At 43.3% G+C, this 25,407-nt stretch overlaps 1 protein-coding gene across 1 annotated transcript; it reads right to left on the bottom strand.

Moving 5' to 3' along the window:
• Nucleotides 1-1,070: 1,070 nt before the first annotated feature.
• preb (prolactin regulatory element binding) lies at nucleotides 1,071-12,983 on the bottom strand. The gene is made up of 11 exons (XM_084942592.1): nucleotides 12,603-12,983; nucleotides 11,204-11,312; nucleotides 9,967-10,129; nucleotides 9,462-9,657; nucleotides 9,029-9,279; nucleotides 7,029-7,109; nucleotides 4,385-4,512; nucleotides 3,499-3,672; nucleotides 1,847-1,919; nucleotides 1,609-1,768; nucleotides 1,071-1,531 (listed from the first exon to the last, which is right to left on the bottom strand). Exons 3-11 carry the CDS (start codon nucleotides 10,099-10,101, stop codon nucleotides 1,437-1,439), a joined length of 1,293 nt encoding a protein of 430 aa, XP_084798718.1. The 5' UTR covers nucleotides 10,102-10,129; nucleotides 11,204-11,312; nucleotides 12,603-12,983; the 3' UTR covers nucleotides 1,071-1,436.
• Between the last annotated feature and the right edge of the window lie 12,424 nt (nucleotides 12,984-25,407).

Here is a 25,407-nt window from a genome sequence, read left to right as displayed (position 1 = left end):
CATCAGCGTCCTCCATCAGTGGAAGAAGCTTGAACAAAAAAGAAAACTCTTAGTTGGGCAGGTATACTTGTTTGTGTGTCCTTTCTGCTGAAGCGTTGTCTAATATTCACACAATCACTTCTCTGCACTGTGTGTGATGTGAAGATTTCATCCATTTTTGAGTAAGGCTGTAACATGACGAGTGAAGTGCTGGGAATACTTTCCAAATAATATTCTAGGAAAATACTTTGGGCATGCAGTTTTGAAAGGAGAGGGAAAACAGCATATTAAAGTACATGCAGTTTTTGGTGCAGCTTTCACACTACCCAGATCCCAGTGTGAACATCTGCAGGATGTGCTACAACCAGACCCATCCACAAAGGCACCAACATCCCTGTTACCAGAACCCAGAGGTACCTTATCCAGGCCCAGGCCAGAGGCTTAAACATCGTGACAGCTGATAGTAGAAATATTAAGATCATTGAAATAAAGCTACTGCTTAATGCAACAAGAGCACGAGCTCTTTAACGAGAAGGAAAGTTTGCAGTTTATTGATGTAGACATACTATCACTAATGATTAGTCCTGTTGGTCTGTTGTGTCTCAGGCCAGCTGTTTACAGCCAGTGTCTTTATAAATTAAAATAACCTTTATGTGCATGTGGTTGTTTTATTCACACAGGACCAAACAGTCGCCTCAAGAAACAATACTTTTAAGTTAAGACCCAACAATCAAACATTTGTCTGGTCATCTGAGACATTTACCTGTTGGATGAGTGAGTTCAATAGCAAGTTTCTACTGTGCTCAAATAAACTTCAGGTTTTTAAAACTAACTGCTGTAAAATTTAGAGATTGAACAGTCACTGTTGGGAAGCACAAAGTAAACTGCTAATACTTCATTGGTTTTTATTAGTTAGTTTTTATTCTTTTATTTAACCAAATGGAATCAGGTTGTTTTTTAATTCTTATTTTTGTGCTTAGGCTGAAGAAGCTGTTCAGGTGTTCATAAAGCCAGACTTGCTATTCTTCTAGCAACACGACACAAGCTCGCACAGGAAACGTCTGAATTCAGACGTCCAATGAAAATCATCATTTCAGTTTGATTCATTTTTATTTATATTGAGCTGAATCCAGACAAAAACATGTTTAACCAACGAGCAGCTTCTGTCATCATTCATGTCTCTGCTGCCAACCAGGGGATACCTTTTTTTTAAAGTTACTCAAAGTCATGGATTATTCACTGTGAACGTTTTTTTAATAAAAGGCAACGTGAGTAAAAACTTTTACAGTCCTCACAAAACAATCCAATAAAAATCCCGGCTTTTAAACGATGATAAACCTTTAACTCTGTCCAGGTTTGGTTTAGTAACGGTGCAGTGATGGGACACATGAAGGCTGAACTCAGGTCCGCCGATGCAGAGAGATGATTAAATGCTCATTCATGGCAACATGTACGACTTAAATAAACCCTGGAAAGAGGTGCTGTAGGAGGAGAACGACTCCCACCACCAGGACACCACAGAAGAACAACACCAGCCAAACAGGGAAGTATCCTGGAGAGAACACAGGAAATGATCAACAGGCTCTGAGATTATGAGACATGTTTAATAAATGATGATGCAAGACTTACTTCTTCTGGCGACACGGTGTAGTTGGCAGCGACTGTCCACAGCTACGCTCAGCAGGGCTGTTTCATTGTTCCCCTTGATGTTCTTGCCTTTCATGGAGTGAGGCAGGAAGGCCAGGTCTGTCACCACGATGCCGTGTGATTCATGTACATAATACAGCCTCTGCATACAAACACCACGTTATAAGTTAAAAACATGGCTGCTTGTTGGATTTATGCATCTGTGAGTGCAGCGTGTCACCTGTAGGGAGAATGCGATGTAGATTGCTACTGATCCTGTCACAGTTCCAAGGCCAAGAAATGTTCCAGAGTCACTACAAGGAAGAAAGCAAACAGCTTCAAGTCCGACTTCCCTTTCCAAACTAAATATGCTGCGCAAACGTGCTTTCAGAGAAACACTAATCACTTTTGATAAAAGAAGTGCATAGCTAATGGTTGCTGACTGAAGACCTTGACTTTCGCCATCTTAGTTCTGAGGTCCAGTTTAGTGATGAAAATTAGTAAAGGGGACGTCTAAAAGACAGCTACGGCTAAAGCGGTACAGAGATGGAGCAGTGCCTCCACACTATCCAAATCCAAATGTAAACATCTATAGGACGTGTTGTCTGTGAAGGTTCTCGGTCATCCAGGTCTAAGTCTAAGGAGCTTGGTAAGAAAAGTGTCTGGACTTCCTTAAGTTGCTTGAGAGGTGACACGTCTTCAAGCAACTTAAAGAAGTCCAGACACTTTTCTTACCAAGCTCCTTAGACTATAGGACGCGTTAGAACAAGAGTCACCATCACATAAACCACAGGACCTAAAGAACAGTGCCAACATCCTTGTTGCCTGAACCCAGAGGTACCTCGTCCATCCCCCAACTAGAGGGTTACAGTTAGTAAATCTGTATAATATTAAGATCCCATCTGGATGTTTTCAGTGGGAGAAGCATCACTGTCAGAGGCCATAAGAAGATCATTTGTAACCTTCACTAAAGCTGTTTCTGTGCTGTGATGAGCTCTGAAACCTGACTGAAACTCTTCAATAAACCATTCCTCTGCAGATGATCTGTTAGCTGTTTGACAACTACTCTTTCAAGGATGTTTGATATGAAAGCAAGGTTGGAGATTGGCCTATAATTAGCTAAGACTGCTGGGTCTAGAGATGCTTTTTGAGTAATAGCTTAATTATTGCCATCCTAAATGTACATGCATACATAATTAATAAAGAGTGATTACATTTAAGATCGAAGAATTAGCTAATGGCAGGATGTCGTTGAGCAGCCTTGTAGGAACGAGGTAAAATGAACACGGAGGGTGAAGATTAAAAGTGATTCTGCAAGTAAACTCAGAAAATCAGCCAGAGACAAAGAGTCTACATAATAAATATCAGTGATACTGAAAGTAGCTGTATACAGTAAGAAGTCTATGGGATTGTTATGAGTCATGTTTTGTCTAATGGTTACAACTTTATTGAAGAAGTCATTACTATTCAAGGTTAAAAAGGAACAGTCAGCAGAGCCTCTTTGTCGACATGGACACAGTGCTGGAAAAAACTGGAGCTCTTCTCATTTTCACACTCTCTCCAGGCTAAATGAAAATGCTCTAAATTAGTGAGAAGCCATTTCCTCTCCAGCTTACTGATTATTTACTTGTGTATTTGTGAGTTAGAGCCAGGACTTCTGATCTGAGCCTTGTTCAGAGGAGCGACAGTATTCAGAGTCGCACGCAGTGAGGACGTGACAACATTAAAGCAGATAATCAGCCTCTGTAGGAGTCGAGCTTAGGTCGCACTAAATCAGATTAAAAAGTCTGAAATCAGAAACACCGTGTGAGGGCCTCGTTAGACATCGTAGTCATACCACATCTCAACACACACAACAGCCAGTCTGCATGTCAGCATTTATGAAGCTGTTACCTGACAGCCAGACTGGAGATGACCTCGGTGCCGCAGGGAGCCGTCAGCATGGCCAATAAGCTCCTGCCGTCCCACTTGGTGAGGTAGCACGGGGGAGGTTTTCTGTCTCGTTTATGGGGGATCTGCACGGTGTAAAGTCTCAGGGCATCTTTCTGGTCTTCAACCTTTCCAAACCTGAAACAGGCGAACAGACAATCATGCAGTCATTGTTACTGACAGACGTCTGTACAGTGCACCTGAGAAATTCACATCACTTCACTTGTTCCACATTTTTTCATCTCTCTTATGGATGGATTCCATTTATTTTACACATTCAAATTCTGCAGACTAAACTCCACAAAATGAAAAAAGTTTGCTTGAAGCTTTGCAAGTTTATTAAAAAATAAAAGACTAAAATGAACACTAAGTACAGCCTGCTCAGTACTTTGCTGAAGCACCTCTGGCAGCTGTTAAATGCTACAAGCTTGACACGTAGTGAAGCTCCGTCAGGTTAGATGGGGAGCAACAGTGCGCAGCCATTTTCAGATCTCAATGCAATGTAACAAGTAGTGTAACAAATTACTTTCTCTAGTGAGTAAATAAGTAACATGCTGCATCGCTTTTCTTGAGTAATGCATCTGACAGGTGATGAAAACAGGACGCAGGAGCTCCATCACAAACACTCAATACTTGTGGAAGTGTTCCATTTTATATTTTTCAAATTTTACACAAATTTCCAGTAAACTTTGTTTCACTGTATCATTGTGAGATATTGTGTTAATGCGTTTTGGAATAAGGCTGTAACAACACGTGGAACAAGTGAAGCACGAATGCTTTCTGGGTGCACCGTACTGTATGAAACACTAAGATGCTCTTTGATTGAAGAACAAGCTAGATTTGGTTTTACCTGCAAGCCAAATATCGATAGGTCTTCTCATCTATTTGAGACATGGTTTCATGCCATTTAAGACTCATAGACAACTGGTTGCCACTCCATACACTGCAGGCAAAGTCCCGACCAACAGTCACCAGATGCTATATGACAACAGACAGAAGGTTACTGATGAACCATCTACACTAACTGGCTACTTAGTTACACCATGCCGGTACGAGCCTGAACCCCTTTTTGCATCCACAGCTGCCTTAATTCTTCATGGCACAGATTCAACAAGGTGCTTGAAACATTCCTCACAGTCAGGTCTATATTGTCATCATAGCACACAGATGCTGTATATCTGTCAGCTGCACATCCATGAGGCAAAAACTCCAAAAGGTGATGAAGAGATGGGACTGACATTTGTAGAAATCTAGTGACTAAGGAGGTCATGAGGGTGCCTGTGACTGGAAAGTCGGTGGTTTGTGATCGCTGGCTTTTCCAGTCTGCTTATTAAAGTATCCCTGAGCAAGACACTGAACCCCAAGTTGCTCCTGATGCACTCAGAGTGTTACTGTGTGTGTGCATTAGACAAAAAGCACTCAGATGTAGAAAAAGTTACTTTCGAATTAATAATAATGGATTGGATTTATATAGCGCTTTTCAAGGCACCCAAAGCGCTTTACAATGCCACTATTATTAGATGATTTTTCAGTGTTCTGTTGTCCAATTTTGGTAACAGCAATTGTAGAAATGTAGTCCAGTTGCTGCTGTAGACCGTCTACTCGAACGTTCAACCATTCTCCTCTGACAGTGAGCTGCCGTTCATGACATATTTTCTCTTTTTCAGATCACTCTCTAACGACAGATAGTTGAGCAGGAAAATCCCAGTAAATCAGCAATTTCTTCTATTTCCAAGTCCTGACATCAACAACCACGCCACGCTCAAAATCACATTTCTTTAGCAGGTCATCTTAACCAAAGACCTAAATTTGCTGAGCAGCTACCTGAACGCTACAAAGGTTAATTATCTTATTAATAATTTTACTTCTTTGCTTTTATTTAAAAAAAAAAATAAGGCAATCTGGCAAAGCCAGAACATCTTACTATTCATCACTGATTGAAGAAAATAAGAACAACCCCAGGTTTCTCTTCAGCTCTGTAGCCAGGCTGACAAAGAGTCAGAGCTCTGTGGAGCCAACCATCCCTTTAACGTTAACTAGTAATGACTTCATGAACTTCTTCACAAATAACATTTTAATCATTAGAGAAAAAATTACCAGTAATCATCCCACAGATGTAATATTATCTACAGCTACTCTTAGTACCATTGATGTTAAGTTAGACTCTTTTTCTCCAATTGATCTTTCTGAGTTAACTTCAATAATTACTTCCTCCAAACCATCAACGTGTCTTTTAGACCCCATTCCTACAAAACTGCTCAAAGAAGTCCTGCCATTGATTAATTCTTCGATCTTAAATATGATCAACTATCTCTAATAATCAGCTATGTACCACAGGCCTTCAAGCTGGCTGTAGTTAAACCTTTACTCAAAAAGCATCTCTAGACCCAGCAGTCTTAGCTAATTATAGGCCAATCTCCAACCTTCCTTTATATCAAACATCCTTGGCCTCCAGTAACGCTGTGAGGAACCTTGGAGTCATTGTTGACCAGGACATGTCCTTCAACGCACATATTAAACAAATATGTAAGACTGCTTTCTTCCATTTGCGCAACATCTCTAAAATTAGAAATATCCTGTCTCAGAGTGACGCTGAAAAACTAGTTCATGCATTTATTACTTCCAGGCTGGACGACTGTAATTCATTATTATCAGGAAGTCCTAAAAACTCCCTGAAAAGCCTTCAGTTAATCCAAAATGCTGCAGCAAGAGTCCTGACAGGGACTAGAAAGAGAGAGCAGATTTCTCCTGTTTTGGCTTCCTGTTAAATCCAGAATTCAAAATCCTGCTCCTCACATACAAGGTCTTAAATAATCAGGCCCCATCTTATCTTAATGACCTTGTAGTACCATATCACCCTATTAGAGCACTTCGCTCTCACACTGCAGGCCTACTTGTTGTTCCTAGAGTATTTAAAAGTAGAATGGGAGGCAGAGCCTTCAGTTTTCAGGCCCCTCTTCTGTGGAACCAGCTTCCAGTTTGGATTCAGGAGACAGACACTATCTCTACTTTCAAGATTAGGCTTCAAACTTTCCTTTTTGCTAAAGCATATAGTTAGGGCTGGACCAGGTGACCCTGAATCCTCCCTTAGCTATGCTTCAATAGACGTAGGCTGCCGGGGATTCCCATGATGCACTGGGTGTTTCTTCTTCACTCACCTTTAGACTCACTCTGTGGTTATCCATCACTCTGCATTCAATTATTAGTCATTATTAATCTCTGGCTCTCTTTTTTCCTGTTAAAAAGGAGTTTTTCCTCTCAACTGTTGCCAAAATGCTTGCTCATAGAGGGTCATATGACTGTTGGGGTTTTCTTTGTATTATTGTAGGGTACTTTACATACCTTACAGTGATTTGACGCTATATAAATAAAACTAAACTGGCTTGCTCCCATGTGATTGGCTGATAAGACATTTGCATTAATGAGCAGATGAACAGGTTCACCTAATCAAGTAGCCAGTGGTGCAAGTTGTGTTATTAAATATTGACACTGACCTTGTTCCCAGGACTTATATCCAAGTCTTCGATCTCTCCTTCATGTGCTTTGAAGTCAAACTTTTTCTTCAGGGAAGGAAACTGAAACAGGACATACCAGGTGAAGACAACGTTTTATTCTTCCACTGCAGGACAAATACACCAGCGTCTTATAACATCTCACTCCACTAAATATTGAGCTCAAAAACAATAAATACATTATTATGGTTAATAGTGAAATCACGTTCTTTCCACTTGCAGATTATCACCCCAGTGCTCATGTTTACCTTCAGTAACCACTGTCGCCAACAACAACAACAAGACGTGCACTAAATGATTGCTTTCTAATGACTGATAGATTTCAGCTGGTTTCATGCCTTTCTTCATGTTTTCAAAGCTTCCCTGTGTCATTTCTCATTATTAAACATAATTTATGGAGAGCTATGCTTGATTTCTTTGCATGCATGGATTGGATGGGCTGTTACCAACATCTGTAGTAACACCTTTAGAAATATATGTACTTAGAAAATTGCAGATGTGATCAATACTTATTTTACCTGTTTACTGAAACATTCCAGTCATAGTTACATTATGAATATGGACATAGTGTCATTTGAGGTTATCCACATTCAAACTGGATGAAGGTTTTAGGAGTTTCAGCTCCTTAACATGTGCTGCCCTCTTTTTAAAGGGACCAAAAGTAATTGGACAACTTGACGAAGGCCATTTCATGGGCAGGTGTGGGCAGTTCCTTCGTTCTGTCATTATCAAGCAGATAAAAGACCTGGAGTTGATTTGAGGAGTCGTGCTTGCATTTGGAAGATTTTGCTGTGAACAGACATCATGTGGTCAAAGGAGCTCTCTGTGCAGGTGAAACAAGCCATCCTTAAACTGCGGAAAGAGAAAAAACTCATCCAAGAAATTGTCACACCGTTAGGAGCGGCAAAATCTACAGTTTGGTGCATCCTGAGAAAGAAAGCAAGCACTGGAGAACTCAGCAACTCAAAAGACCTGGACGTCCACGACAACAGTGGTGGATGATCACAGAATCATTTCCATGGTGATGAGAAACCCCTTCACAACCAAGCAACATTCTCCAGGAGGTAGGCGTATCCAAGTCTACCATAGAAGACTACATGAAAGTAAATACAGAGAGCTTACTGCAAGGTGCAGGCCGCTCATAAGTCTCAAGAACAAAAAATCTAGACTGGAGCTTGCAAAAAAAGAAAAGAAAGCAAAACAAAAGAGAGCACACCTAAACAGCCAGCAGAGTTCTGGAAAAGCATTCTTTGGACAGATGAAACCAACATCCACCTCTACCAGAACGATGGCAAGAAAAAAAGCATGGAGAAGGCGTGGAACAGCTCATGATCCAAAGCCATGACATCTGTAAGCACAGTGGAGACTGTGATGGCTTGGGGGTGCTGCCAGTGGTGCTGGGACACTAGTGTTTATAGATGTGACACAGACGGAAGCAGCCAAACTGATTCTGACGTGTTCAGAGACAAACTGTCTGCTCAAATGCAGCTAACTCCAGTCAAATTGATTGGGGGGCGTTTCATAATACAGATGGACCCAAAAACACACAGCCAAACAAACCCAGGAGTTTGTTAAAGCAAAGAACGGGAATATTCTCAAATGGCCAAATCAGTCAGCTGATCTTAACCCAATTAAGCATTTAACTATCGAAGACTAAACTTTGGACAGAAAGACCCACAAACACACAGCAAAGCTGCTGCAGTAAAGACCTGGCAGAGCATTAGAAAGGAGGAAACCTGGTCATGTCCATGAGTTCAAGACTCCAGGCTGTCATTCCCAGCAAAGGGTTCTCAACCAAGTACTAGAGATCCAGGGCTCGCAAAATTTCTAAATCCCTAGTAGTCCTTCGGCCAGTCACTGAAGTGAAAGTGTTCTTCATTGTGGTAATGTACAGAACCAACATTAGAAGAAAACATCGTCTCTGTCTATGCGGAGCTAACTGTATATGTTTAACAGCTGTGGGTGAAATGATTGAGTCTTACCTCCCAGACTCTGATGTGCCCATCGGTGCCTCCAGTTAGCAGCAGGCTCTGGTCAGGACTGAACCTGACGACTTTCTGAAGCGGATCCTGAGGGTTCAGGTCTGACTGCACTTCAGCTAAAGCGGTCACAGAGATGTGAATCGTCTCGTCCTTCATATCTGACATGTTTCCAGGTGGTGTAACTCCATCCTGTCCACACTTGTCTCCTTTCCCAGCTCGTAGCCTGGCGTTACCCTGCTGCTTGCTTTTCCCTGCAGCACAGAGGACACTTTTTATTTGAACAGAAGGTGTTCAGTCTTTGTCTCAGACCATAAAACCCTTTTCTTCATGCTCAGTGCTGTAGCTGCTGTTTGGGAAATATAACATTAAATGAAATCAGACACAATAAAGAGGTGTCATTTTAGCATATTTAGCTTGTAGCAGTATGCCTCACCATCTTTATTAGCATCTTTGCCTTCTTTCTGCGTGCACTGTTTAAACTGCATCAGACAGCAGGTCCCATCCTGTCCTGCAGCAATCACACCTTTACCTACAGCCATGTTCATGGTAGCACGTGTGTCAGTATCATGGGAGTGAAGGAGACTGGCACTGTGCTGGTATTCCCCAACGAGCTGCAGATCCAGGAAGTGCTGTAAAACACAAACATCAGTCTGCTACTGTTGTACGACGGATACAAACTCAGTGTGCATCATGTATCAGGATACTCTCACCAAACACACTCAAAACACTATTTTTGTTACAGTTTGTTTCCAGAGAGTCAAGAAATACAAGGAGAAAAGCACAAGTGAACAGAAGAACTCATGTGTGCATGTAAACCGCCATAGCATGCTGTCTGTGATCATCCTGGTATACATTATTATATCACATAAATGAGCCTTATCAGGACAATGATACAGCAACACTATAGCGACTGTACAACACCCATCTTCAGTACTGACCACAGCGTTCTTTATGCCCGTCTTGGAGGCCCCCCCTCCTCCTGCTATGATCACCAGTCCTGTGTCAGGGTCCACTTTCACAGAGTACAAGGGGAAGGGGGCTCTGTACAAATCTGGAACCTTCTTCTTCCCCATTGTTCCTCATAAAACTGCCAAGACGCACCTGTGGAAAACAGAGTAAGTTCATCTGTGACGTCGTCTGTCCTCCCTCTGCTGGAGCTACAGAGGTTACACTGAGCGGATGCCGATGGTGTCCCTGAACTTTATTAAACAGTGCAACCATTAACCATCTTAGTCACGTCTAGTCCAGCAACTTCAATTTCCAATCAAACAAAATGATATAATGAACCAAACTACAGCATAAAATAATGACCTTCACTCTGGCTGCTTGGAAGGCTTTCTGACGTTAAGAGGACGCTGCTGGAAACAGGCGTTTTGCTGGTGTTGACATGAAATCATATTAACAATAATTCAGGGTCCAACCTTACAACCCTCAGGTTAGTGGCTCAGAGTTTAATGGCCCATGTACGTTTTTACTGGCTTGTGAAAAAGAAAGCTTTTATTTTAAAATGTTTAAATATTAATGCAATATTTTATATTATTTCACTTTCAAGTTGAAACATGTTCAGAAAGCCGTGAAATTAATATAGTGTAGTACACCCCATGCCCCCCTTTAGACTCGCCCCTGTCTGCTGCAGGTATCGGATATAAAATCGGAGCTGTGAGTTTTATCATTTCACTGTGTAAAACAAACAGCAGCTACCAAGTTTGCCCGTCTTCACTCCTGAGTTTAAGGCTGGCTTTTCCCAGTAAAGGTTTTAATGACGATTTCAGGAACAGTGCTGCAGACTCTGTATCTCTCCCTTTGTCTCACATACGCTGCATCTATTTTTACTTTCAGTCCACAGTATAACAGAGCTCCAGTCCGCTACGCCGAGCATTTTAGTGGGTAAAAAGATTTAGTGTCGCTTTTGTTTTGTTGCCTCGCCAGCACACCTGTTTGCACTTTTATTTGCACCAGAGTTGAAGGTCAGAAGTGAAACCGACTATACGTTATACCATGATCATCAAGTGTTCCCTTAATGTTTTTTGAGCAGGTTATATTTCTAGCAAAAGACTAACCATTATCAGTTTAAGCTTCTCCAATGTGCTCTTTCTTCTGGCTGTATTATTATAACTATTTTCAAGTCATCCAATATAGTGCAAAAAATACAGGTTTAAACAGGAGCTTGCTGACCTCTGGAAAGTCCTCATAAAGTGTTGTTCTGTGTGTTGCTGTTCAGCTGCTGGTGAGGGCAGCAGCTGTGTGCCTTCCTGTGTGCAGCTGTGCGACGCTTTGTGTTACCCTGAGGAGGCAAAAACAGCATTTAGATATTAATACAACAGAAGCGTGAGGGGTTTTTATAACACTAGAGCCAACGGGCTGAAAAACATCAAAGCAGACTGATGGACAAATCATTACAGGTCAAGTTGAGTGTGAAGCAGAAGCATGTGCACACACACAAGTTTTGCATGAATGTTCATTCTGAATAACTGGGTGCTGGTTAGAATCTGCATGATGCTTCAGCTTCCTCTAACCCCAACCCTGGATTATTATGTAAATACAGCTATGATTAGCACTGTTTGTCCAATTTCCCACCTGAGACATTGAGGTTTGTTCTTATCATAAACACTACATGCATTAGCCTAATATACACACTGTAGCCCTGCTCTAAAACATGTCATAACACGTGGAGGCTGTTTGTCAGACAACAAGCTGAAGTCGAGGCTTACTCTGTGTTTTTGATAAATCCCAAACAATCAAGGAGAATGTTATGTAGCATTATTTTCCTCCTGTAGCGATGCTGAAGGATCTTAACTCTCGCTTCCCTGACAGTGTTAAAGCTGTGACTGGGTTTGTGTGCGTTTGTGTTTAAGGTGTAAATTACACTTAATATATGTAGTGTTTCACATCCACTTTAAAAGGCCATGAATTTCACGCAGATGAAATGCTTAAAGATAATTAAATTAAGAACTATATAAAAGCCACTCTATTCATTGGAATGAAACCTGCATGGCTGATGTCCTCTTCTTTCATGTATTACTAGTTTCTGCGGTCATTTGAGATTCTGGGTTAATGTAGTAATCGTGTTTCTTGAAGCAGCTGATGATGTGCTGGCGTGTCGGACTGATAAAGCTACTGAGTCCCATATATAAGCTTGAAAAGAAGGTCAATTGGATTTTTGAACACGTTTCGTCCCTTCTCCAAGACGTTTGTTCAGTTTTAAGGGAAATGAAGGCGAGATCAAACGGAAGAGGAGGAATGTCGTCACAAAAGAAAAACCCTGAAAAAAAGTGCAGTTACCTTCCTTTCAAGCTCCAAGACTACTGTAACCTGGATGGCTGAGAAGCTACACAGCCGGTCTGTCACAGGACTGAAACAGCAGACTTTGTGCTTTAAAGAGCAGCGCGAGCAGTGACTGAATGAAAAACCACGAGGTGAAAGGAAACGGTGGCAGCGACGGAACCAGAACCATGTTAATGGTGTATTTAAACCGCTACCGTTTGCTAATGTATACCATTCGGCTGTATTTGCTACAGTTAGCACTTTAGCTCTGCCGGCTAGCCGGTCAGTGATTTAAATTTTGGACACCTACCTGTGCTGATAGTCCTCGCTATCCTCGGCTCTTATTTTACCATCGAGGTACGAGCTCAATCTAATGATTTCATTTTGAACCGTCGCGGAAAGAACTAAACGATAGCTGCAGAAATATCCACTGACACTTCCACGCACATACACGTCAGCAGCTAACCAGGCGTTAAGATTTCTTCTTCTTTCTCTTAAAAGAAGGAATGGCGGTTGGCAAACAGCGAACGGTGCATCATCGCCACCATCTGGTGTCGTGTGTTGACTTGATTCAAAGAAGTAGGTTCAACAAACTGAGTTTAAAAATAAATTCTAAGTTGAACAACTCCGAGCTTCCTGCTCCACAACAGCTGATCAGAGTGAATTCAGTGTGGTTCAATGGAATGACGCACTGAAGCGCTCAGGTTCACTCTGCTGAGTGCCGTAGTAGGGAAAGAAAGGCATCATCAATAGAGCCCCGAAACTACGATTCAACATAGCAACGGGTAAATAAAGACCAGTGCTGACCATGACAGAAGCATCTTGTCATCATACAGTGAATAAAATTTGATATAAAATGTATCATTTTATTATAATGTCCATGCTCATCATTTAGATTAAGCTGAATCCTAATTTTACATTTCGTTTTAAATCTAATTATTCAAACGTGACCTCAGTAGATTAAATGTAGGAGGCAGAACATGAAGATCAAATGTGGAGAAAGATCTTATTTCATTACAAATGCCTCAGCATTTATAGAGCTGTGTGTATGCAGATCAAAAGAAGCTGCTGTGAACAGATGCCATGAGCTGGGACAGTCTGAGCATCTGCAGACACGCTAACACAGCTAATCTGTTTATCTGCACAAAACTGGCCTGGATTTTCATGCAACATTTTAATAACACAAGTTAGTTTGTTTTTCAGGATGTTTCACATGATGAAAACACATAATTTATCAACACACATTACATGTAATTTGCAGTTCTTCTCTTCTTCCTCTCCTGTCTGCTTTATCTCTTTCTCCATCTCTGACTAAAGTTATTGTAGATCCTCTGGTTAAATGATCACTGTGCATCATTTATCTTTTATGAGCCACCGTGCCTGTGTTGGCTAATCCAATCAGAACCGAACATGGAATATACTTTTTGATCACCAGCCCTGTGTCAGGGTCCACTTTCACGGAGTACAAGGGCAAGGGGGCTCTGTACAAAACTGGAACCTTCTTCTTCCCCATTGTTCCTCATAAAACCGCCACGGGGGCAGTAACAAATATACGATAAATGGGAATCAAACCTCTACATAATAGAGTCATTTTTGACCAGGACATGTCCTTCAACGCACATATTAAACAAATATGTAAGACTGCTTTCTTCCATTTGTGCAACATCTTTAAAGTTAGAAATATCCTGTCTCAGAGTGACGCTGAAAAACTAGTTCATGCATTTATTACTTCCAGGCTGGACGACTGTAATTCATTATTATCAGGAAGTCCTAAAAACTCCCTGAAAAGCCTTCAGTTAATCCAAAATGCTGCAGCAAGAGTCCTGACAGGGACTAGAAAGAGAGAGCAGATTTCTCCTGTTTTGGCTTCCCTTCATTGGCTTCCTGTTAAATCCAGAATTCAAAATCCTGCTCCTCACATACAAGGTCTTAAATAATCAGGCCCCATCTTATCTTAATGACCTTGTAGTACCATATCACCCTATTAGAGCACTTCGCTCTCGCTCTGCAGGCCTACTTGTTGTTCCTAGAGTATTTAAAAGTAGAATGGGAGGCAGAGCCTTCAGTTTTCAGGCCCCTCTTCTGTGGAACCAGCTTCCAGTTTGGATTCAGGAGACAGACACTATCTCTACTTTTAAGATTAGGCTTCAAACTTTCCTTTTTGCTAAAGCATATAGTTAGGGCTGGACCAGGTGACCCTGAATCCTCCCTTAGTTATGCTGCAATAGACGTAGGCTGCCGGGGGATTCCCATGATGCATTGAGTTTTTCCTTTCCAGTCACCTTTCTCACTCACTATGTATTAATAGACCTCTCTGCATTGAATCATATCTGTTATTAATCTCTGTCTCTCTTCCACAGCATGTCTTTATCCTGTCTTCCTTCTCTCACCCCAACCAATCACAGCAGATGGCCCCGCCCCTCCCTGAGCCTGGTTCTGTGGGAGGTTTCTTCCTGTTAAAAGGGAGTTTTTCCTTCCCACTGTCGCCAAAGTGCTTGCTCATAGGGGGTCATATGATTGTTGGGTTTTTCTCTGTATCTATTATTGTAGGATCTACTGTACAATATAAAGCGCCTTGAGGCGTCTGCTGTTGTAATTTGGCGCTGTGTAAATAAAATTGAATTGAATTAATAGTGAAGCAGAACCACCCAGACATTCCTGCATTCATGGTCAAACCAGAGAGGGGGGGCTCAGCATACATAGGGACCAGCTCAGGTTGTGCTTTTCAACTGCAAACAAGGCAACCAAGATGCACAAACAGGCCACCAGTACAGATGTAGTCTGACAACTTTGGAACAGCTTGCCGATTGATGTCCGTGCGTCGGAATTCATTCAATCCTTTAAATCACGTTAAAAAACCCACCTGTTTAAGCTAGCCTTCCAAACAAATTAGATTTTAACTTTCCCCCGGTTCACACTTGTTGCCACGCCACCATCTGTAATGATAACTGTATTTTCTTTGCTCCTTTATTGTTGTAACCCCGCAAATGCGGCTCATCTGTGAAGCAGTTTGATGTACCTGGGTCTTTTAAATGGGCTATAGAAATAAAATTGGAACTGAAACTGACACAGACTGCACAGTTGTTTGGATCAGGTGACCCTGAATCCTCCCCTAGTTACACTACAATAGGTCTAGGCTGCTGGGGCTTCCCAGTGTTTCTTTTTCACTCAACGTTTTCATGTAATATGTGTTTATAAACACAGTATAATCATTAATTATTATATATATTATTATTATATTCTCTTCCACTACATGTCTTCCTCCCCTCACTCCAACCAGTCACGGCAGATGGCCCCACCCCTCCCTGAGCCTGGCTTTACTAGAGGTTTCTTCCTGTTAGAAGGGAGTTTTTCCTTCCCACCGTCGCCAAAGTGCTTGCTCAAAGAGGGTCATGTGATTGTTGGAGTTTTCTGTTTTCTTTGTATTATTATAGGGTCTTTACTTTCCACTATAAAGCACCTTGAGGCAACTGTTGTTGTGGCTTAGTGCTATATAAATAAAAGTGAATTGAATATATATAAATAAATTAAATTTAACAAGGTGCTTGCCGTCATCTTGGCTGTCTGGTTATAGTGTGGACAGCAATAGTGAACCTGGTGAACATGTCTGTGAGGACAATGATATTTTTATATCCCAACAGGACCTATGCAGCATCATATTGCAATGATCTCCAGGGGCACTATAAGATTGCCACATGTCACTGGGACCCTGTTACTGGGGAATATCTGTAGCCAGTCTGCACCGCTTGCACTGCTGGACCTGGTCCTGAACATCTTCAGTCACTGTGGGTCAATAATGGCTCCTCCTCATCAGACTGAAATGCCACCCTGAGTTTGTGTTGGCTCTCGTATATTTTACAGGACAATGAGCTGCCTGTTCTCTTCCCCATCACGAGGGTCTTGAACATGCCTGTATCTGTTCACAGGTCCCAGATGCTGCCTCGATATCCTTCTGTGGACATACTGTCTGCATCTCCCTCTTTTCATTGTTGCTTCCTCCCTCATGTTGTGTGACCTTCTGTCTGTTTAACCTCAAGACAGTTTGTTCCTGTTCAGTTCAGTTGTTGATTTTGGTTTGCTTTTCCTTTGGCAGGACCCCCTGGTGCCTCAGTTTGATAGGTCGGTGACTGTATAGTGATACAGTGTGTTACTCTGGTCATACAGCCTGTGGCGGGATGTGGTCTGTGGCAGCTGCAGAGAGGGGTGGAGCAGTGGGCTCTGGGTGTGTGTCAGGGGAGGCTGATCCACACAGCTGTTCTCCATATCCTAATCATGTCTCCCCTATGAGTAGGATGCTGGGACTGGATAGAAGAGCTTTCTGCTGCACTGAAGGCAGCTGGAAAGCTGCCCAAGGAGAGGAGCATTGAGCTGGAGAGAGTGGGACTGAAAAGCCTGCCAATAAATGTCATGCACACTGGCTTGCACACATAAAAACAGTCACATGCTGGAAAAACTGTCAGTCTGGGTCCTTGCTAAAGTGGTGCCAAAACCCAGTCATGTTGTGACTGATCCCGGATGGCGGCTGACCTGGTGGCTATGCATCAAGGGGCGACTGTGGTTCAGAGGGTTGGGAAGCTCGTCTTGTAACCGGAAGGTTGCCTGTTCGATCCCCTGCTCTCTCTGTCCTGGTCGTTGTGTCCTTGGGCAAGACACTTCACCTACCGCCTACTGGTGCTGGCCAGAGGGGCCGATGGCGCGATATGGCAGCCTCGCTTCTGTCAGTCTGCCCCAGGGCAGCTGTGGCTACACCTGTAGCTCCACCAGTGTGTGAATGTGAGAGTGAATGAATAGTGGAATTGTAAAGCGCCTTGAGTGTCTAGAAAAGCGCTATATAAATGCAATCCATTATTATTATTATTATTATCAGGAGCATGTCCAGTCCGAGCACCAGACAAGGTTGCTCCTAATAAAGATCTAATAAAATATGATTATCAAGTGGACCAGTATAGCAAAAGTAATGGTGCACTTGGGAAAATTAATCTGATGTCCATTTTGTTTGGCCACAAGGCAGCAATTCTGATGGCTACACTGACGGACAGGACAGGCAAAAAAAAAGAAAAGGGAGCTCAAACATCTGGTTGCTCGGGCTGGCTCCTCGCCACTGCTGTCACCACTCCTCCTTAGCCCAAGCAGTGATGCTTCTCTGGCTCCATCAGAGAAGGGGGAGGACCCCCAGGCCTTTCCAAAAGGTTTTCAGGCCATGGCAGAGGCATCTGCCGGGAGTGTCCACGAATGAAGGTGGGAGAGGTGCTCCGTGTTGCCAGCCCTCCAACACCCTCCCTCAGTTTGAGAGAGATGCACAGTGCACAGGTAGGGACTATAGGCCAGGTATGGTGGAGTCGGGCTGCACACAGACCATGAGGCAGCTGAATTGCAAATATCAGCTCAGTTTGAAACTGAGAAAACTCACAATAGAAGAGTTTGGGGATATATGCTAAAAGACAAAAAAAAAAATTAGGCCAGGAAAAAATCCTTTATATTTTTCTGTGTTCAATCCTCTGTTTTACTTTGACACGGTGGCATCTGTTGTGATGCTTACACCTATGATTATGTCTCACAAGTGTTAGTTTGATGCCAAGGTGGTTTACACCTTTAACCGAGTTTGTAATTGTGAGATTCCTCAGGGTCTCACCAACGCTTGTATCACCTTCTTCAGCCTTTACGAGTTGCCTTGGTCCATTGTTGTCCAACCCAATTCTTACTGTTATCCTATTTGTCTTCATCCCTCTTCTTGAGACATCCATAGAGGAATTTGGCATACTTCTGGTAGTTGGTAGCGTGGTCCCTAACATAGCTGCAGAGTGCTAGGATTTTCTGCAGCGCTTTCCCTGATGATGGGGGTCAGATCTGTTTGAGCTTCTCTCTGTATCTGACAGACAGAAGTGTGTGGATAACTGGATTCCCAGTTAATTCACCTGAAATTGCTCAAATTGGTATTTCTTTCTGTTGGAGTTTCTCGTGTGAGCTTCCAGCTGGCACAGAGGAATGTTGAATGTTGAGCCTCCAGCAGACACTGGGAGTTTGTGGTGCAATCCTGCATGCATACAACTTGTGACAATGTACAGGGTGGGCCATTTATATGGATACACCGTAATAACACGGGAATGGTTGGTGATATTAAAGTCCTGTTTGTGGCACATTAGTATATGTGAGGGGCAAACTCCTCAAGATGGGCGGTGACCATGGTGGCCATTTAGAAGTCGGCCATCTTGGATACAACTTTTCTTTTTTCAATAGGAAGAGGGCCATGTGACACATCAAACTTATTGGTAATGTCACAAGAAAAACAATGGTGTGCTTGGTTTCAACGTAACTTTATTCTTTCATGAGTTATTTACAAGTTTCTCTTTGTTCACAGCCATTGACATGTCGAAGAGGTTAACACGTGAGGAGCGGATCGAAATTGTGTTGATATCTGGTGAACGCAGAAACCGGGTCATTGCAGCAGATTTCAATGCAAGACACCCTACGAGACCACCCATCTCCCATGCTACAGTTAGCAAACTGCTAACTGTAGCATGGGAGATGGTTAAAATGTGTGACCAAAACATAGAATAAAGGAATTTCCACCACAGACCTGACCAGGCCATGTTTCAGTCCCACCGAGCCCAGCTTGGCCTCACAGCAAACAGTCTTAAAACACACAGAACTGGGTGACACTTCGCTTAACTCAGGTCTTGTGCCGACAGTATTAGCTGGCTTTGGAGCAGAAAACACAGTCTTTACATCATCCATTCTCACAGTCTCGGAGTTCTTAGAAAGTGAACTAGCTGTCTCGGGAGAAACAGTCTGAAAACATCCTGTCGCAGTCCATCTCTGTCATGTGAAAGCTAAACGCAGTCCTTTCAGTCTCAAAACATGACAGAGTTTCAGTCTCCAAAGGAGCCGGTTCAGCCACATGAGAGGCATTCTTAACAAACATGTCCATAAAAAAAATCAGTTATAAGTCCATGACTTGGTTCCTGCATGGCCACACATGACATAGCCAGAAGTGTTCTAACACATTAGCTTGGCAGTCATGTGGTGGACAAGAAAACTTATCAGAGCAAACTGTCTTAAACACCTCTCTGCAGCTTCTGTCCTCCTGTTATCCCCCGAAAAACCCATCCCCTTACAGACTTTGTCTACTATTTAAACATAAAAATATCACAAAGAAAGAACAATTGTGGCGGGGCATGGTCTGTGGTGCCGGTGCAGGGGAGGCGGAAGCACCTGAGTGGGATCTGCAATCATGCCTCGATGGCTTAAAGTCTGTACTGGGCATCTGCCGGGAGTGTCCACGAATGAATGTTGTTGGTCTATGTTCTGTGTCTGTAAAAACAGCAACCGTAAGTAAAGGATGCTGAAAATCATGGAAACGTGGTCGGGTGTCACGGCCAACGGGGCAAGCCGTGTGAAAATTATTAAAGGACCCAAAGTGCAAGCACGGCTTCTGATGAGAGTGAGCTTTATTGAGGAGGTTAACATTCAACAAAAGGCGAGGGTGGCGAGAACAGAACCGACAAAACCTAAACTGAGGGAGGTCCGGAGGCCGGCCGCGCGGAAGGCAGCGGCGACCTCATTCAGGGAGCCACACTCGACAGTGATGACATCCAGCTAGAGGCCTGGAAAGTGGCCGGCAAAGGCGAGGTGGTTCAGGCAGAGGCTGGACCGGACAGCGAGGCAGAGGCTGGACCGGCGTTGGAAGTCCCTAACGGTGGCGCTGCAGGCGACGGCGTGGAAGCTGCAGGCGATGGAACCGCAGACGACGGCATGGAAGCCGCACTGCAGGCCTGGCACTGCAGGCGACGGCTGGAGGGGTCCCTTCGGACCCTCCAGCGGAGACAGACTGCTGAACGGGCCCCTCGGACCCTCCAGCGGTAAAGAAGTAAAGACAGCTGAGCAGGAGACTGAACAGCCGATAAGCAGTTCTTATTGTCCTTTGCCGTACAGAACACAACCCCCGAGTAAACAGTCCCACAGTTCAAACCAGTAATATTGTCCTTCCTACTCACCACAGCCGGCCGCTCTGAAATCCCGGTGTCCGACTGTGGCGAGGGGCGTCGACGGCGCGATTGCCGCTTCCTGTTCGAAGGCTGGGTCGACGGGCCGGGCAGAATATCCTTAGTCGGGCCAGGCAGCGAAACAGTAGTTGCTAGGCGAGAGGTAGAGGCCGGACGAACAAAGTGAAGCTCGTCCAGAAAGAAAGCCTCTGCGAGCGGGTGAAGTAAGCTGAACAATCAGGGGAGACCAGAAACTAAGCGCTGTAGCCAATTAGCTATGGCTTGGCGAAATTCTTTCCCCTTGTGCTCCAGCCATAAGTTAATCAATCTGTCCACAGAGTAAAGAATATCCTCCCGGAGCTCCTCAGGTGGGTCGAATATGCTGCAGGGTCCATGGTGGCTGGTTCGTACTGTCACGGCCAGCGGGGCAAGCCGTGTGTAAATTATTAAAGGACACAAAGTGCAAGCACAGCATCTGATGAGAGTGAGCTTTATTAAGGAGGATAACATTCAACAAAAGGCGAGGGTGGCGTGAACAGAACTGACAAAACCTAAACTGGGAAAACTAAGAATAAAGCTAACCTGAAAGATGCAGGGGAACCACACAGGATGACAGAGGGAGATAGGGTTAGACCACAGACGCGGGCTTAACACAGAGACATGACTACACTAGAGGGGATACACAGAACCAAAACGTAAGAATAAACAAAGATACATCAAGAAATCAAAGATTAACAATACAGAACAGAAAACACTGGGTCACAGACCCACGACCGTGACATTGGGTCTGTCGTGGGTTTGTTACAACAATATAGATCCACAACTGCACCAAAGAGTAAAACTGTTGAATGTGGATTCTTAAACGTTAGGTCTTTGTTTTACAAGTCTCTATTACTGCATGAAAAAATAATTGATCAACAAATTGATTTGTTCTGCCTCACAGAAAGCTACTTACAGCAGAATAATCATGTTAGGTTAAATGAATCAACACCCAGAGTTATACAAATTGTCAGAATCCTCGAAGCACCGGCCAGGGAGGGGAGCAATCTTCCACTTAGAGTTTATTAGTCAACCACAGACTCTGGCAGAGTTTGAGTTCATTCAAAAGCCTGATGCTTAGCCTTGTCCACACTAACTTTAAAACTCAAAAGACCATTTCATTTGTTATCTATCTATCTATCTATCTATCTATCTATCTATCTATCTATCTATCTATCTATCTATCTATCTATCTATCTATCTAACACAGAGTTTCTGTCTGATTTAGTGCTCAGCTTAGATAAAATAAATATTGTGGGTGATTTTAAGATGTATGTAAGCACTAAAAATTACAGCATTTAATCTATTAATAGGCTCAACTGGCTTCTCTCAAAATGTAAAAGCAACCATCCATCACTTTAATCACATGCCAGATCTTGTTCGGATACATTGTATAGAAACTCAGCATTTAACAGTGTTTCCTGAAATCCCTCTTTAATCTGATAATTTCATAAAAACATTTACATTTATAATAATGCATTACACTACAGCAGGGAATTTCATTACAGTAGATGTCTTTCTGAAAGTGCTGTAACTAAGTTTAAGACATGATTCCTCTACAGTTCCTGCACATCTGTCACGGTTTGCCAGGGCAAGCCGTGGGGATGTTGGAGAAAGGTCCCAAATGCTGGACTCAGTGCAAATATGAACAGTGCGTTTATTTACAGTAAGGTAAATGTACACACAATAAATCTCCAGTGCGTTCCTTCAACTCCTGTGTTGTGCCTTCTCCTAAGTGCTGGTATTCGTGCTCTCTGCTCCCGTGCCTACGCACACCCCGTGCGTCCTGCTGTCCTGTGTTCCGCTCTCCTCCTGAGGAAAAAACAGCAGACGCAGCCGTTACGACACCAACTCCAGCAGGCATACACTTAACAGCACTAGAAACACTAACATGGAGTCTAACTCAACGATCCTGCGCCGGAGGAAGCTCCATCATTCTGTTAAGCAGCTCCCCGACGAGCCTGATCAGTAGCAGGTGTGTGAGATCCTAGGCGTGACCAGCCAGCTGGCAGGGCCACACCCACCAGGCCTGGGAGTGTCACTGCTGCACTCACACATGCGCGCGCGCACACACACACACACACACACACACACACCTGCCTATACACACGCACACCCACAAGCATGGAACACAAGAACACAGCACAGTGCAGCAAACATACATCATATACTATAATAATAATGATAATAATAAACGTCCACACTGCTCACGGACCCCGAGTCCCCGGGACCGGGTCCGTGACAACATCTTTAAATCATTCTCTGGTGAGCAACATCTGAACCATGAAGAAACTTTCCATACTGCTGTGGATGCTGCGTCTTGTAACGCATGGCATGATGTTTCACTGCAAGTCTGGACTTTTGGTTATAGTGACCCTGCAAACCTCCTGTTGTTTATAACATATTCACCCCAGAAGTGTCAGTGAGAATAAACAAATGTTTTCTAGCTTTTCTTCTTACAGTATAAATACGTCATTTATGTCAGCATAGTATGTGAGTAACAGGTTACAGTGAGGATGAAGTCACCTGATGCTGCAAATAACATTTTCTGTTGAAAATACAAAACAAAAAACTAAAGAACTGACGGAGTCAGAGGTGAAAACTTTTAATGAACAGCACAATGTGTCGCTCTCTCTCTCTGCTGATATGATTGAATTGAGCTTGCCCACCAACCTCTTTCTTCTTGACAGTAATCATTCAAATAAGAAATCTGTATATTATTTATTTATCTATTTAATTTTATTAAACTTTGGAGTTTAGTGTTTAAGTAATTGAAGTCATATTAGTCTTCACAGTCTACAGCTAAATAATGAGAGATAGGTATTGTTTGGTTTTACACGTGCACGTGTGATAAACTGAATCCGTAATATCAAAAACATGAATTCAGTCATTACAAGGCTCAGCATAAATAAGTGTGGTTATTCAAAAATGGGAATCCTTGTCCCAGGAATGCGTAGAAGCAGCAGGTACGCCACCTGCCATAACTGGGGTGGAGTGCACCACATCTTGTTTTGTCATGGTCACGTGATCTGGGTGTTTTGAACCACGCTTCTGAGCAATGCTTCGAAACATCTGTGCTTTGGAAGGTCAACACAGTGTCAAAACACCTGTTTCAGTCTTCTCATCCCTACTTCCCAATCCTCTCTATAGACCTTCCCTGGAATTCCTCCCTGAAGTGTGGGGAGCCTGTTCTCTGAGCGTTCTACAGAGAATTTTGGATTGTTGTGCATTTTCCGCTTGGACACCTGGAGTCCCATTTTCTCCTTTTGCTTAATTGTGGATAGCATTTTCTGGTAAAACTCAGAATCACAGTTAGTGTGCATGGGATTCTTCCAAGCCCTGCATTTGAGTCCATTCCAGTATTCATGACAGAAGTATCCAGCCAAATTATGGATTTGGTGGACTCAGCGGACTCAGGTCATGTTCATCACGTCCTTTCCACCCAGGAAGTGTAACTCGGCTGGCTCCACGTGACTGGAGAGCTTGCCTCTGGCTTAACAAACTGTCCTAGTAAGCCCAGCTCTGTCTCCAGTTAACCCTCTGCAGGATATACTACCTCAGCGTTCTCTTCACCCTAACCTAAGGTTGCTTCCACCCCAGAAGCATTTGTGTGGTGCACTGGACTTTGAAGTCTTATTCAGCCACTCCACCGACCCGTCAGCGTGAGGGTGGTAGACGCTGATCAAAGCAGATTTGTCCCCATGCACACACCTAACCTCCACCCACTCTGCCTCTAACAATGCCCCGGCCGAACCAGATTTTGGTGGACTACAGTCTGCGTGCAACTTGAATCTACCATAGCCTGGCGTATACCCCTTTGTTATACTGTGTGTCGCTCTTACACCGAGAGGGTGTCGGAGGGCCAGCAACACAGAACACTCATCCCATCTCCATTTGTGGGCACACCCTTGTGTGGTTACCATCTGGTAAGGATAACGGAGTGGGATGAGACAGCCGTCAACACTCAACTGGGCCACTTTGAGTTTTTGGTGATGCCTTTCAGTCTTACGAACAGGTCCAGAGTGTTTCAGGCCCTCGTGAATGATGTCCCTTGGTCCTTCTTTAAATACTTTGTCTACCTGGATGATTTTTGTCTTCAGACCTGATGTTGTCTTCTATCTCCTCTGTATAGACCTTCCCTAAATTTACTCCCTGAATTGTGGTGAGCCTGCCTGTTCTGAGAGAGAGTTGGATTGTTTGTGTTTACTCCAATAGATCTCCAATAGATCTCCTTTCTCCAATAGATCTTTCTGAGTTAACTTTAGTAATTACATTCTCCAAACCATTAGACCCCATTAACTACCCTACAAGGCTGCTCACAGAAGCCCTATCATTAATTAATGCTTCAACCATAAATATTATTAGCCTATCAGAATCAGAATCAGAATACTTTATTGATCCCTGGGGGAAATTATTTTTATTACAGTGCTCCATTATAAACCAACATTAAGACAAGACAGACAATATGCTAACTAAGAATAGTACAATATATATATATACATACATACATAAGTCACTCATTAATAAATAGCTGGAAAAGAAACGTGTATTTGTAGCAGTAACCAGTGTGTTAAGTGGATGCGTTGTACAGGGAGCCACAGGCAGGAAAGATTTCCTGTGTCGTTCAGTGGTGCATCATGGGTAATCTCAGTCTCTCACTGAACGAGCTCCTGTGACTGACCAGCATGTCATGGAGTGGGTGGGAGGTGTTATCCAACATTGTCTTTATCTTGGACAGCATCCGCCTCTCCGACACCACCTTGAGGGAGTCCAGCTCCATCCCCACAACATTACTGGCCTTACGGATTAGTTTATTAAGTCTGTTGGCATCTGCGACCCTCAGCCTGCTCCCCCAGCATGCAACAGCATAGAGGATCGCACTGGCCACAACAGACTCACAGAAAATCCTGAGCATTTTCTGGCAGATGTTGAAGGACCTCAGCCGCCTCAAAAAATAGAGACGACTCTGGCCCTTCCTGTAAAGTGCAGTGGTGTTTGTAGCCCAGTCCAGTTTATTGTCAATGTGAACTCCAAGGTATTTATAGTCCTCCACAATGTCCACACTGACCCCCTGGATTGAAACAGGGCTCAAGT

Source organism: Perissodus microlepis, chromosome 11, assembly GCF_051167445.1.
Source record: "Perissodus microlepis isolate ML-2025 ecotype Zambia chromosome 11, ASM5116744v1, whole genome shotgun sequence".
Taxonomy (NCBI): domain Eukaryota; kingdom Metazoa; phylum Chordata; class Actinopteri; order Cichliformes; family Cichlidae; genus Perissodus; species Perissodus microlepis.
The sequence above is the reverse complement of the archived record's forward strand: the minus strand, read 5'-3'. Positions and strand labels throughout refer to the sequence as shown.

What these genes read in the sequence shown, in the direction of transcription:
- preb (XM_084942592.1), bottom strand. Translation starts at nt 10,101, where the DNA reads ATGGGGAAGAAGAAGGTTCCAGATTTGTACAGAGCCCCCTTCCCCTTG. An exon ending in GGCACATCAGAGTCTGGGAG is followed by an intron (nt 7,110 to 9,028) that starts GTAAGACTCAAT and finishes GTCCTGTTTCAG; the next exon opens with TTTCCTTCCCTGAAGAAAAA. An exon ending in ACACCGTGTCGCCAGAAGAA is followed by an intron (nt 1,532 to 1,608) that starts GTAAGTCTTGCA and finishes TGTTCTCTCCAG; the next exon opens with GATACTTCCCTGTTTGGCTG.